This window comes from Thermobia domestica, chromosome 8 (assembly GCF_964235325.1).
Source record: "Thermobia domestica chromosome 8, izTheDome1.hap1.1, whole genome shotgun sequence".
Taxonomy (NCBI): Eukaryota; Metazoa; Arthropoda; class Insecta; order Zygentoma; family Lepismatidae; genus Thermobia; species Thermobia domestica.
This window is the reverse complement of record NC_137461.1, coordinates 8,970,746-8,984,718: the sequence shown is the minus strand read 5'-3', so window position 1 is coordinate 8,984,718 and position 13,973 is coordinate 8,970,746. Positions and strand designations below refer to the sequence as shown.

Sequence of the window (13,973 nt, the reverse complement as noted above, 5' to 3'; positions counted from 1 at the left end):
TACAGTTTAATTCTGGACACTAATAGCAAGTTCATCCATGTTATGGTATGGCCTCCCTACTGAGAATAGCCGTAAATGGTCGACGATCGAGACTCACTATTTATAAGGTGAAGTACCTATGAAAGCCGACAGAAACAAACTCAAGCAATTAAGGCCAATCAATAGTTTCCAAATCTTTCTTCATTTTAACTCTTGAAGAATTTACAAAAATAACATTTCCATCAGTATTAATGATATACTTCGCTTTTATGCTGCAGGAAATGGCTAAATATTGATCTTATAATGAATGGGTATTGTAGTCACTCTGAAACTGTTTCTAAATCTACGATTGCTTCTATTATCTTGTATTGTTTTTCCTTAGGGACACTGTCAAGCATAATATATTTTTATTAAGAGCATCAGCGATTCTTGAGATATGACAGATACAAATAGTCCAGGTAACAACTAATGGATGGTCTTTATCTTAGTAATAATTTTAAATTAAAATTTTAGACACTGTTTTATAATTTTGTTTGAGTCCTTGTAAAAGATATTTAACGTTGCTTAACCGCCCGTAAATCGAATATTTTCTTTCAGTCAATCTTCAGAAAAAATACAAGTATTATTGATAATCTTATAATCTCATTTAGACAGAGTTTTACCGAATTTCTTTCTTTATAATGGAGATATATTTGTTTTGTTCTATCATTCGTTAATGTTAAAGCTAAGTATAACTTGTATACACATACGTCAGTAATTTTTAAACGTCCACTTCAAATTACTTGATACTTTTCCTAAAGGCTTTTACTAAAGTTATCATTCAAAACTATAAACTGTTGTTCTGTAGTACTCAAATCCCGTTCGATAGAATTAGAATAAATATCAAGGAACAAGTAGCACCGTAATGTAAAGGTAGTTTCAAACAAGTTTACTTAGATGCTACTAAGTAAATACATTCTAAACCATTTTAGCTCATATTCTTCACACTCACCTCTAAATTCTTCATGTTTGCTAGACAAATTAGAAAATGAATAACCTCGACATCGTCTTAATCATTAGCACGATTATCGATTTCAATTATCGTTTCTCATTTGAAAATCTGCATCCGTTTATGCTGATGATTGCTAAATTTGTGTTTAAATTTTGTTTGTATCCTTGAGTGTTAAAACACAATCGATTTTGATTTCAGAACAAGAAAGGCCATCGATCATAGTTCCCGAACAACAGAGACCTACCCGTCCTGGTAAGAAAATTTAAAAAAATAAAATAAATGAAAACTATTTAAACAAAATTAAATGTTTTACTACGATTTTCGTGTATTTTAAATTTCAGTACAAGGGCATTGTAATCAATATGTTAATATAACTCAAAACCTAAACTGGTATACACTGTCGGATGATTTTAGGCAATATACCAGAAAGACCTCCAGGTCAAACGGAAAATCAAAATTACTTTATTAAAGGGATTGCAAATTCTACTGGAAACTAAATTCCTCAAGTTTTTAAAAATAAATGATCAGGAGTATGTCGAAAATATACGAAAGTCACATTTATTGATTATGCAATATTTTAACACATATATAATATTATATGATTAATCCTTGTCTGTTTGTTGTTAGTATTGTTTGTATCTTTGAATACCTAAGCGAATTATCGGGATAAAGCAAAACCAACCTGATATTAATTAGCTATGGGCATTGCATTCTTCTAGTTAATGTCCTTCAAGATAAAAATAAACGCAAATACAATAAATTCTGATCCTGAATGTTGTCAAAAACTTAGGAGATATTCTAAAAATATTTAATAAAGACATCTTCAGTTCAAAGCTTTAATTAATTTCACATAAACTTTATTCAGTTCGTAGTATTACGCACTTTTCGTATCCCTAATCCACCTTTTTTTTTTTTTTTTTTTTTTGCAAAAGTTAAATTTTTCACTTAATATTGATAAGTGGAACAGATATAAGTCAAAATATTCCTTGCTCATCTACATACGGCATGAACCTTGTTTTTTCTCTATAATGAAGAGACAGTTGGTAGCCTATTTTGTTAATATTATAGCTAGCAAACTTCCATACAATTATCTCAATAGTTGCCAAATGTTCACTTCAGATGATTTCTACTTTACCCAATCATTTTCTCTAAGGCTACCAGTTGTAAACTAGAGAGTAAGACTCCAAAAGAATTTATTATAGTCTTAATAGAAAACAGTGCATTTTGACTAGTGCTTGTCATCTATGTCAGTAAACAATTCGAACCTATTTTTGGACATACCATTCAAAATTGTATCCAAAATATTCCTAGCGCCCTTCATGTTTCGATGAGGGATTCTTTAGGTCCTCTTAGGCGTGCAAGTAGGAAAGGAAGTCATCAGGAGTTATAATAGAACTTTAGGGTTAATAACGGACTTTTCGATGTTTTCCTTGGAAATATGTTTGTTTGGATATACCTGAAATTATAGAGATTAGAAAATTAAAGCGACACGATTTATTCATGGTGTTTCAAACAACACCGACAACGTTTGGAAGGTGGTTCCCGACACGAAGATAAGACAGAAAGCATAGACAAATCTGGTTGCACAAACGCTTCCTTTCGGAGTTATATTCTTGCCAAATCATGAATAAATGAATTTTAAAGGGTCAAAGTTCCAAAATTCTTGGACCTATTGTAGTCGGATCAAGATTTCACTTAGGAACCAGTATGTTCCCTATCCAAAAATCTATGTTTCAGAATCCTGCGGTACCCACGCAACAGTTTTTATAGAGGGAGTTTTGCTACGAGCATAAAATTTGAAGTACTCTCCAGCTACCTCTGTATAAAGTGTCGCGAAAGTACCGCAGGATTTTGGAACATGGATATTTGGATAGGGTACATACTGGTTCCTAAGTAAAGTCTTGACCCGACTACGGTAGGTCCTATAGTTTTGGAAATATGAACCTCTAAATTTCATTTTTTATATATTTTCGGCAGCCTATAACTCTGAAAAGAAATATTTGTGTATTGACGTTGATCGATACTTTTTGTCTTGCCTTGGTGTCAGGAATCACCTCCCAAACGTTGTCGGCGTTATTTCGAAACACACTGTACAGGTACGTAATTTGTTTACTGATAGAAACTTCATTTCATTACACATAAACTTCCATAGCCACATCCTAACACTTCCTAACCATCTTTAATTTTTCTACGAGCAAGACAGAAAAAATACTTGACGAAAATGATAGCATATAATATCAATTTTGAACACTAGCATGTTAACTTGGAGTTTTGTTTTTTTTAGATTCAAATAAAATTTTGTTTATTTCAGGGGAGGAAGGGCCGTCATCTGTTACTTCTCAAGAACAAATACTTCTGCAACCTGGTTCGTTCCTTACTTCGCTGTTATAGATTACTTTTCTTATAATTAATCTCATAAATATCGTTTAGTAGTTGTAAATTAGATATTTCATGTACAGTAAAGAAATATAATATAAAGTAAGATTACATATTATATTTAAATAATGATTAAACTATACTTTTTCAAAACAAATTAAATAACTGAAGATGTTTGGTTAGCGAAAACACACTTCTATCAAGTACTTCGTGAGAAACAAGATTTAACTTTATTCAACATTCACGTTAGTTATACACTTTTAAACATTTCTTAGTAAATTAAGTTTTAATTTTATATATTTTATATTATTCAAATTTCACTAAAATCGTATTTATGTACTTATGTTTATATACAGCAACTTTTGTTTGTTTTCTTCAGCAGAGTCTTGGTATTTCGAAATTCGTTGAAAGTGACAGTGATGGGTTACGAGAGTCCTGTATGTGGTGCAAATATAACATTTCGTTTCTACAATTTCACATTAGTCGCTCTGTTCCGAGTGTTAAAAGTGGATGTTTACAAAAGTTAAAAGAAACTCTCATTAAAGATATGCAGTTTGAAGCGGTATTCATAATTAAAGACAAAATAATGCATTTTTATGACTAAACCTTCTGGTACGTCTTCCACGTTTGAGGCAGTTGTCGGTCTTGAATTCTAAGTATCCTTTTTAAGGTCTACAGCGAGACCTAGCCAAATACATTAAATGTATTGATAAAGTATATGACACGAAAGCGTAATCAGTTAAAAAGTTATCTCTTTCCTGTGCGATTGTTACAACCTTTATGTTCTAATAATCACAAATCTCACAAAACTTTTTTGAGTCCCTCCAAAGATTGTGCTATGACGATGATGATTTTCTGAACAAAGTGCGTTTCAGCCTTGAGAATACATTCAATGTAACCTAAAATGATAACAAAATATTTGTAACTGAGGCATTGTGAAGCTTCACAAAACATTGAATTGTGTTTGATTCACCTACAATACAAACTGTTTTTTTTCACAATTCCTTCCTCCAAAGTTTACAGCGTGTACTTCTTTTCAGAAGAACACTATCTGGACATCTTTTTACCTGTCTACTTAGTGCCATATAACAAAATATGAGAATGATTATGCAAACTTCATCTATCATTTTGCTGTACTCGCTTTCCGCTTTCAGCTCAATATTAAGACTAATTCAATGAGATAATATAACATCACTGGGTAGGCAAGTTGCTCACAATAAATAAGATTTCGTTGTACATCAATATCACCGGACTTAACCTCGTTTCTCTTGTATGAAGAAATTTCATAGGTATTGATCCTCTTCCAACTATACCAGAAGATATTCGTAAACCGCAAGTGCGTATTAAAGCTGTGGTACAAAGTATTGATAGAAAGAATTATAAACTTGTCCGGAGGAAATAGATTTATTAAGTGACGAATTTTGGGTAACAACGGAGCATCATTTTGATCAAGTAGCGGCTACTGTATTATAATTTTAGCACTACAAGTTTGATGCTTAAAGTGGTAATGTGTGAACCTTAAGAGTAGTCTAGTTCCAAAACGGCTCTTCTCCGTTTACAGCAAACCCCAGAAAACGTAGAAAAATGTAGTATTTGCTTGTTTCGGGAACTGGGAATATTTGCTAGAACTGGGAATATTTTAATATGGTTATGTGAAAACTTGAACGTCTTCAAATATTTCCAGTTCTTAAAAATGCGTAGATCCTACAGTTTTTCTCGGTATTCTGGGATTTGATGTAAATGGATAAGAACCATTTTGACTCAGGTACTTTACACAATTAATAAAACATTATAAAGAATATACATTCTTCGAATCATCTTGAAACCTGCTGTAGCTCTCCAAATTGATATAGCAGTTTCTGAAGAGGTTTGCAACAAATGTTAAAGTAACTTTATTAATTTAAATGCACTTTTCATGTACATACACACTTCTTGCTGTTAGTTAATTTAAAAAAAAAATAAATTCGTGCTATTATAGATACGTGCAATTAACACTATGTAAAATATGCTTATGCTATTCTAGAATATACAATAAATTACTTACCATTCTAGGTTTTAACGTTGTAGGTGAAATACATAAATGTCTATATACCTCCGTGAATTTTTGATGCAATCAAAGAAAACTACCTGTATTATTTTTACATTGTGTTAAGAAACAAGTTCTGTTCGGAAAGTTGAAGTTTTCCTATTACTTCAGACAATCATATATTTAGTGTACTTTATTAAATATTCTTTATTAAATATTTGTTACGAATTGTCGTGTATTATAATCTGTTTTGGTCTATATCTTCAGAACTATTTAACATATCTTCTTTCTAAATTCATTGTTGAATTTTTATAAAACAACTAATTATAAAGTATTTTTCTGGTAAACACTACATTTCGGAATATATGAACAGGAAATCATATAAAGAGGTCATTGCATGTAAATACAAGAAATTAGATATTGAATTTCCAAGTAAAGCAGTTAGTGCAATGGAGGTATTGAATAACAGATAATAAGAATAAGCACTATAATTACAAAAGCATAAGAAATATAAAAAAACGTAAATGAAATTAATATAAGTAAATTCGAAACAAAGAAGATTCGTTTTGATGATAGTAGAAATAGCCCCGTGCTGTAAACGTCACCAACAACTAGTGGACCACTTGCCCTTTTTGATGTAACGAGGCAACAAAAGATTGCTGCTAGTATCCCAATGGCGGCAGGGTCTCGTAGAGACTAAACATACATCTAAATTCAGGGTGTTGAAATTATAACCGCCTATAACCGAGGACTTCATTTTGGTACGCCCTCCTTCGATTCTTCGCGAAGAATTGCAAAAAGGACAAACACGAACTACTGCCACTAATGTGCATGTGGTCTTTATTATGTTATTTGTTTCTGACGAATTGTTCCTAAAGTGAGCTCCGGGGGTCAAGAGTGAGCCCTGGCTCTACCTCATGAAGTAAAACAAGCTTGAGATGAGTGGGAAAATTGTATGAATTTACATGGCAACTGTCGCCGACCATTGGAAAGTGTATATGGGAGAACTATGAAATAAAGTCAATAGACGAGCGTAATTTTGTTATAAAATTACTTGGTGATATGCATTTCATCTGATTTCGAAGCTCATCGTCGAATATACACAGTTAACGCAACACTCTGAGTGACCAAATTAAAAAGACTTTAACGATTTATACCTCAATAAGCGAAGTTTTCTTCATCCCATCCGTGGCGAAATCTGAAGGTCATAGGTAGAACTAGTAATCATAACGGTAGCAGTTCGAGCCAACGCCGGACTAATTTTTAGTATTTTAGACTTATCTTAATGGAAATACGTCACACATACAGGCAATTTAACATATTCTGGAAAAGATAATTTTGTCGTTCATTTATTTTCGTCGCGGGTTTATCCCTGGTGAGATAACTTTCAAAACGTGGATCGTCGCTGCGAACCCGACAATTTTTGGCGAGAAGTCGTTACTTGTCAGCGGGATCCACCGTCGCTTGGATGGAGGGCATGGGGAAGAGTTGGAAGGTAGCCAGCAAACGAACCTAATCTCTGGATGATATAAATAATATTCAATGACTACTATAAGAGTCAGGATGTTAAATGGTCAAGAATCAGATCAAGTGAGAAAACATAATAAAGTATTTACTACACTTCGTAATGAATTTGATAAAATAATTGAACGGAAATTGGTAATACATAAATCAAATTTCAACAGTTGATTGATTGTTTTGGAAATATTTTTAGCACAGAAGCTATGAATCAAACGAAGACCAACAGCTTGACCTAGGCTTCAAAAAATATGAGCTCCCAACAGGTTTTGATCCACGATCTCCAGCGACAACAGTAACAAACGTCACACAATATTACCTGTGTCGAAATATAAAAACACATATTCAGTACTTGTAATAATAGGTAAAATAAAGAACAATTCCGGGATAACTCAGAAAAGAAACAAAAACATGTTAAGAAGTTGCCTGGGGAGGACCTCCATTATGGGTGACGTGATAGCAGGTACGGTTCAGAGGACGTAGAGGGAGAATATTGACATTTTACAATTGGTGGACTGTTCAAAGATGCGGTTCTTATTATATAAGAACCGTAGAAGAAGTTTTCAGTTTTACCGGAGTTTACCTCCGAGAACTAACATCAATATATGTTGAGAGTGATTATTATTTCCTAATATCGCTTTGAATTTAAATCCATGTATTCTTCTCTTATCATGATCGATACATTTCTGCTTTAAAATTCACTTGCATAGCTGAGTGTTAATAAAAATGCAAGTGATTTTATTTGATTCCAGAGCAAGAAGGACCATCAACTACAGCTCCTGAAGAAGAGAGACCTATACGTCCCGGTAAGGAAGTATTACATAAAACAATCAAATGCGTTTAAACAATACTATGAGTATTATACTATTTTAAACGTCTGCCCGAAAGCACTGTGAAACAAAATATTAATATAATGAAAAAATTAGATTAACTACCATACTATTGCATGGTTTCTTTCACTCTACCGGAAACATCTGGAGGTAAGCAATAATATGCAACTTAAATGATTGAAACGATTGTAATATTCTACTAACTAGTAAGACCTTCTTGTTTGAAATTTTATTATTTGAATTCCAGCAGTATCTACCAACGATTCTTGGTTACCAATATAAACGTTCAAAAACATAACACTAAAGAAATAACTCAAAACTGAAAAAAAAACTGAAGAGAAGTTTGAATAATATCTGTTCCATCAAGAATGTGAAGAGTTGAGTTGATTTTCAGTTTAACTTTCCTTTCAGCAGCGAGGCTATAGGAAACGGGGCTACTGATTAACGTGGGATCCGCACCATGAGCTCCTACCGAGAATTGAACCCAGTTCTCCCACGTCAGAGTCGCGTACGCTAACCGACTGGTCATGAAGGAGCAAAGGCTCGTGACAGATTTAGCTGGGAAGAAAAGAGGGAGAGCATATAAAAGTCTAAAACTCGTGGATTAAGAAAAATTTGTCAGATTCAGAGAAGAGTTTATTTAAGAACCTTAGAACTACCGTTTTATTTTTGCAGGTTATTTGTCAGTTCTTACAGTAACACATGATGAGGATTATTGCTTTCTAATATATCTTTTCTTATGAATACATAGATTCTTTTAAAATGATGCATTCTAATTTGCGATTTACAATTTATGTTCATTCCTGGGTGTGAAATTAAACACAATAATTTTATTTGGTTCCAGGTCAAGAAGGACCATCGACCACAGCTCCTGAAGAAGAAAGACCTATACGTCCTGGTAAGAAAATCAGAAATACAAACGATTAATTCTATTTAAGCAATATTTTATCTTCTCTTCTATTATAAATTTCAAAGAATGATATTGTTATACATCATATATTGCAAGTGCTGCAATATACTGGATGCAACTACCAGAAGCATGTCAAACTGTGTTAGGTCAATTACAATATCCAGGTTAGTCTATACTACTAAAAAATTTTAATGGTAATGAAATCTTATATTTTCAAGATGTTTCTATATACATTTTAAAGAACATATTTTACTTTGCATATAAAGTCTCTATTATTCAATATACAACATTTAAGCACATGTATGATGTTATGGTATCCGCTCAGTTCGGGAAATAATACTTTTTGGCATTGTCAATAATGGTTTCAGAAGAGGGTAACAAAGAATGTAACTGGCGTGCTCAAAGTATGCAATGAAATACGGGCAGAAGTATGCAATCAAAATTATTGTTATAAAACAAAAATAATTATAATTGTAAAACAAAGGTTGATATTAAATGTAGAAGCAGGAGAGGAAAACGGAGATTACCTAACTACCATTTTGTATATGAATGACAATTATTATTGAAAACACATAAGATGTAAATAAGAAATGTGAGCAAAACAAAAGGAATTTTAAGGTAGTATTTGGTGGCAAGATAATTTAATATCGAGTGCCTTTGAATATAACGAGCAAGAAAACCGTTCGCGTCTAATATTGTAGTTTATGAGAGAGAAACAGAAGCACTTGGTACGAGTGACAAGAAAGATATGGGGTTTTCAATTCAAGTATAAGAAATGTGGCATAATGTTAGCTCTGTGGGAAGCCAAAAACAAATATTCAGTATTAGCAATAATAGGTAAAATTCATTTCCGAAAAATACTTTTAAAAAATGAAAACGTGTTACAAGGTTGCCTTAAGAAGATGTCTATTATGTTCGACTGATAGAGTGTACGGCTCGGAGGACAAAGAGTCAGAATGCTAAAAAAAATGTCTACAGATGGTGAGCTGTAATCTGTAACGAAAATAAATTTGTTACGTTCAGAGAAGAGATTATCTAAGAACCTCAAAACCTTAGAAGCTTTAGTTTTGCCGCAGGTTAGCAACCAGTGAATGGGAATTATGATTGATTTCCAATATTACTCTTTATATGATTATATACGTTCGTTTATAATGATGATTACAACTTGTGCTGTAACGTTCTGGAGGGCGTGCTGCCGCACTGCGTGCGACATTGTTGTTTCTTTAAGTCTGTATGAAATATCTTTGATCGATTCTCTTATTATTTAAAGAATTCCCACCGCACACTCACTGGTTTCTATCGCCTGCGATGCAGTTGTCACTAACATTCGAGCATTAAAAGTGGTTGGTTGAGTTTTGCAGGATTCTTGTCAGTGCGGTACGTGTCTGATAATGTGACTATAATTGTTGTCATTATTCAAATTCTCTTCTCTGATTTTCGTGTCAATAATAGTTGAATATGTGTCAGTTGAGAACTAGAGGAAGCACAGTGGCAAGGACGAAGCAGAACCAAAACCCGCAGCTGCACGTTTGGTATAAGGGTCAAGCCTCACTAAATTGTCCTCGGCCCAAAACTTGTAATGTATCATTATGGTTAATATAAAGAAAAGTAAGACTCGCCCTCTAATTTTTTCAAGTGCTCCGTAACTTCTTTATGGTCTACCAAACTTTCGGAGTTGACTACGGGCCTCATCAGAAAGTGTTACCTATTAGTTCGAACCCGAAATAGGTACAAATTTCTAACGTTAGTGTAATTTGATATATCATTGTCTAAAGTATAACTTTATGCAGACGTAGAAACTACCTGCAATATATTTCTCTCTACATATCTGTATATTGGAAATACTGCCGTACCTAGGGATGCGTTCGTATGATTTTAACCTCTATTAAAATATAAAAAAAAGACCTTTTGGGGAGAAATAGTCTAAAACATGTAACCAAATATAGTAGTAACCAAAACCAGTGCCTGATTACCCCTCTCAAAATCCAACTCTAGCTTTACTTCTGCGTGGTAAATTAGGTAATGATTGTGTATATCACATTAAAAGTAATATAATAATCAAATTGAAAGTAAGACATTACAATATGTGATGAATGACACACTGAATAGCTGTGATTACTTTTTTATCTCTGTATTTTTTTTAAACAATACAGGATCTTGTTGTTTACTTAATTTGAAATCAGAACACTCTTCCTTCTTAACATCAATTGTACATTCCATTCTAATTTTTAAAAAATGAACATCAAATTATTATAAAAACTAATTTATTTTCTTAAAGTCGCTTTTTACGTACAAAAAACAAGTATTTTGCAAGTTATCTCGCTTGTTTTACACGCCGCAACCAGGGCATCTCGCGTCTACTGGTGTAATGAAAAAGGCGGAAAGTAGAATTTTATTTACATATTTGAGTTTTAATAAACACGCAATTAATTTTATTTGATTCCAGAGCAAGAAAGACAACCAACTACAGCTCCTGTGGAACCAAGACCTGTCGTCCCCGGTAAGAAAATTAGTAATAAAAACAACTAAATGTCTTTAAACAATATTCTATATTTTCTTATATTCTAAATTTCTTCACAGGAATATTAGTAAACAAAGTAATAATGAACGGAAAAATTAAATTTGCTACCATATAGAGCTGAATAATCTATAGAATCTACCAAAACTATCTGCAGAATTACCGCAATATCCAAATTAGTTGATTGAAACGATTGGAAAATTTAATTAATTAATGTATCTTTTATTTACTTATTTATTTTTAAAATTTTGTCCTAGCATCATCTGGTGTATTTTCCTTGTAATGCTTTGTAACCAATACAAATTTTCAGTATTAAAAACAATAGGTTAAACATCATACAAGAGCAATAAGTCAGAATTGAAACAAGAACTAGTTAGGAGGTTATATGATGACGACCTGTACTATCAGGGGAGTCATAGAGGTTGCGATGTAAGAACATAGAGGGAGGATATTAAAATGTCTACAATTATTGGGCAAAGACAAATTCATTACGTTCAGAGAAGAGCTAATTTAAAAATCTCACAACAGGTTTTTAATCATGCTGCAGGTTATCTCTCAGTATTTGTAGGAACAAATGATGAGGATGATTATTTTTTGTAATAGATTTATTAAGAATAAATACATTCTTTTCTGATGATGAATGCTAAATTTGTACTTTTGGTGTTATTTGCGTGCTAACTGTTCATTAAAATGCAATTAATTTTACTTCATTCCAGGGCAAGAAGGACAACCAATTACAGCTCCTGAACAACAAAAACCTGTTCTTCCTGGTAAGAAAATTACAAATAAAAATTCTTAAATACTTTCAACAATGTTGTATGTCGTTTTGTTTGAGATTGCAACACGGCGATATTGTTACGTAAAATATATTTCAAATATAGTATCTGTGAGTATATATTTTTATATGGTTTAACCACTCTACCAGAAACATCTTCAGCTTTCTTCGTTTAACCACAATACACAAAATAATTTGTAGGATTCCAAGATTCTCATAAATAATAAGAAATTCTTATATTTTCAAAAGATTTTTTTTTATAAATTTTAATAAACATATCCTTTGTATTGCTTTTCATATCAAAGTATTCATTAAAGAGGAAGCATCATGTAATCCTATTCGTTTGAGAAATAATACCTTTTGGCATTGTCAGCAATAATTTCAGGAGAGGCTAACAAAATAATATAAATGGATTGCTTAAAGTAATAATTAGGAGAAGCTATTACGGTACAGCACAGCGCTGCCCGGTACACACCATCCTCAACCGGCCACCGCAGAGAACTCTCTACTCTTCGCCCTCAAATAATATAGCTTTGCACTATTTTATTTGTGGGTTCAGAAAGTTTAAGGAAGGCGCGACAATCGTTTAAGGAAGGCGCGACACACCTCACCGTATTGGTCCAGATTCGGACGGAATCACCTGGTCGAAGACCTAAGGCGTGTTATGAAAAATAGATGAGAACATCACCTACTTTCATGGATTAGACATAAGTGACATAACAACCATAATCTTACTTCGTCATGCAATCTAGAAAAAGAGAAAACAAACAAATCTAAACATTAGAGTGCCATTTATTCAATAATTAAACATACCTGTAACACACTGATTATTTTGAATATATTGCCCCAATTACGTAGCAAGTTCGTAAAAACGTTTTGATATCGTTTACAAGAATAGTTCTAATTCGTCGTGGCGCCTTATACTGTAATCACATTTTGGTAGACACACTACGAATCCGGAATAATCTTGTAAAGATTGTCCTTTCTTCCAAATTTAAGAGTTTATGTAGCAGTCTTTCCTGACTGACGTAATAACATCATTATGATGCAACTACTGTTGAAGGAACTATGTTATTCAAACATTTTTACTTTAGTCGGTAATCATGAGTCCATTACCTTCAAGTGCCACTTGCGAAGTCCTTTGTTTCACTCGTAATCTCCATCACGCCCCCTTATCGTTATAAAATATTACTTGGGGCTGATTTACTTTGACGACGACTTACGTAAATATCACAAAAACATCCACATCAATAACACTATTTTTACTGATTGTTTACGTGGTTTTACGAATATCGAAGTTTCTTAAAAAAGTATATTATATCTATATATTTTCAAAGTGTATTGGGCTCTAGGCTCGACTTTGTTCTAGAATTTTTGTCGAGTCATTCTATGCACACACACACTTACATCGAAAAACTAACTATTGCCTCTCATTTCTTTCCTTTTCCTCTTCTTCTACCCTGTCTTTTAGCACCACCAGGCGGCAGCACGATCAGTGAGAAACATATACCACAAAAAGTGTACAAATTCAGATGAACGTCACATAACGCACTAACGCAGAATTTGCGTTTATACGAAAAATATTTTAAGCAAAATTTTGGTACAGTTACAAAGCAACTTTATGTACATTATGCTTCATTTTTCTTACATTATGTTTTATTATGCTTTTTCTTAAATTATGCCTTAATATGCTGTTCCTTAAATTATACTTTATTTTTACCCATTTCTATTACTTATTTGTTTTATTTTACTAGCTTTTATTGCAGAAGCAATGAAAATGTATATGAAACTGTTCATTTTCCCACTAAAAATTACATCAATACGACCTCATTTTCTGCATTTTTATTTAAGCAGCCTTTGTTGATCACTTTTTCTTTTACATAAAATATTTTAACAATGTTTATTTATTGTATACAGATACACAGGCTCTCGAATAAAAATCATTAAACATTATGCTTTATTTCTGTAAATTATGCTTTATTATGCTTATAGGATTAGCAAATTTGGATATATAAAGCGGTCAAAATCACAGATATAGTACAGCCATAGG

General features: G+C 32.7%; 1 protein-coding gene across 1 annotated transcript in view; it reads left to right on the top strand.

The window, feature by feature from the left end:
- The window catches only part of LOC145692677 (uncharacterized), a 1,521,027-nt gene that overhangs the window by 745,408 nt on the left and 761,646 nt on the right, over window positions 1-13,973 (top strand). The window contains exons 199-204 of the mRNA XM_081768059.1: window positions 1,169-1,222; window positions 3,282-3,335; window positions 7,643-7,696; window positions 8,565-8,618; window positions 11,077-11,130; window positions 11,865-11,918. Of these exons, the coding sequence (XP_081624185.1) occupies window positions 1,169-1,222; window positions 3,282-3,335; window positions 7,643-7,696; window positions 8,565-8,618; window positions 11,077-11,130; window positions 11,865-11,918 (324 nt within the window). The remainder of the gene's footprint in view (window positions 1-1,168; window positions 1,223-3,281; window positions 3,336-7,642; window positions 7,697-8,564; window positions 8,619-11,076; window positions 11,131-11,864; window positions 11,919-13,973) is intronic.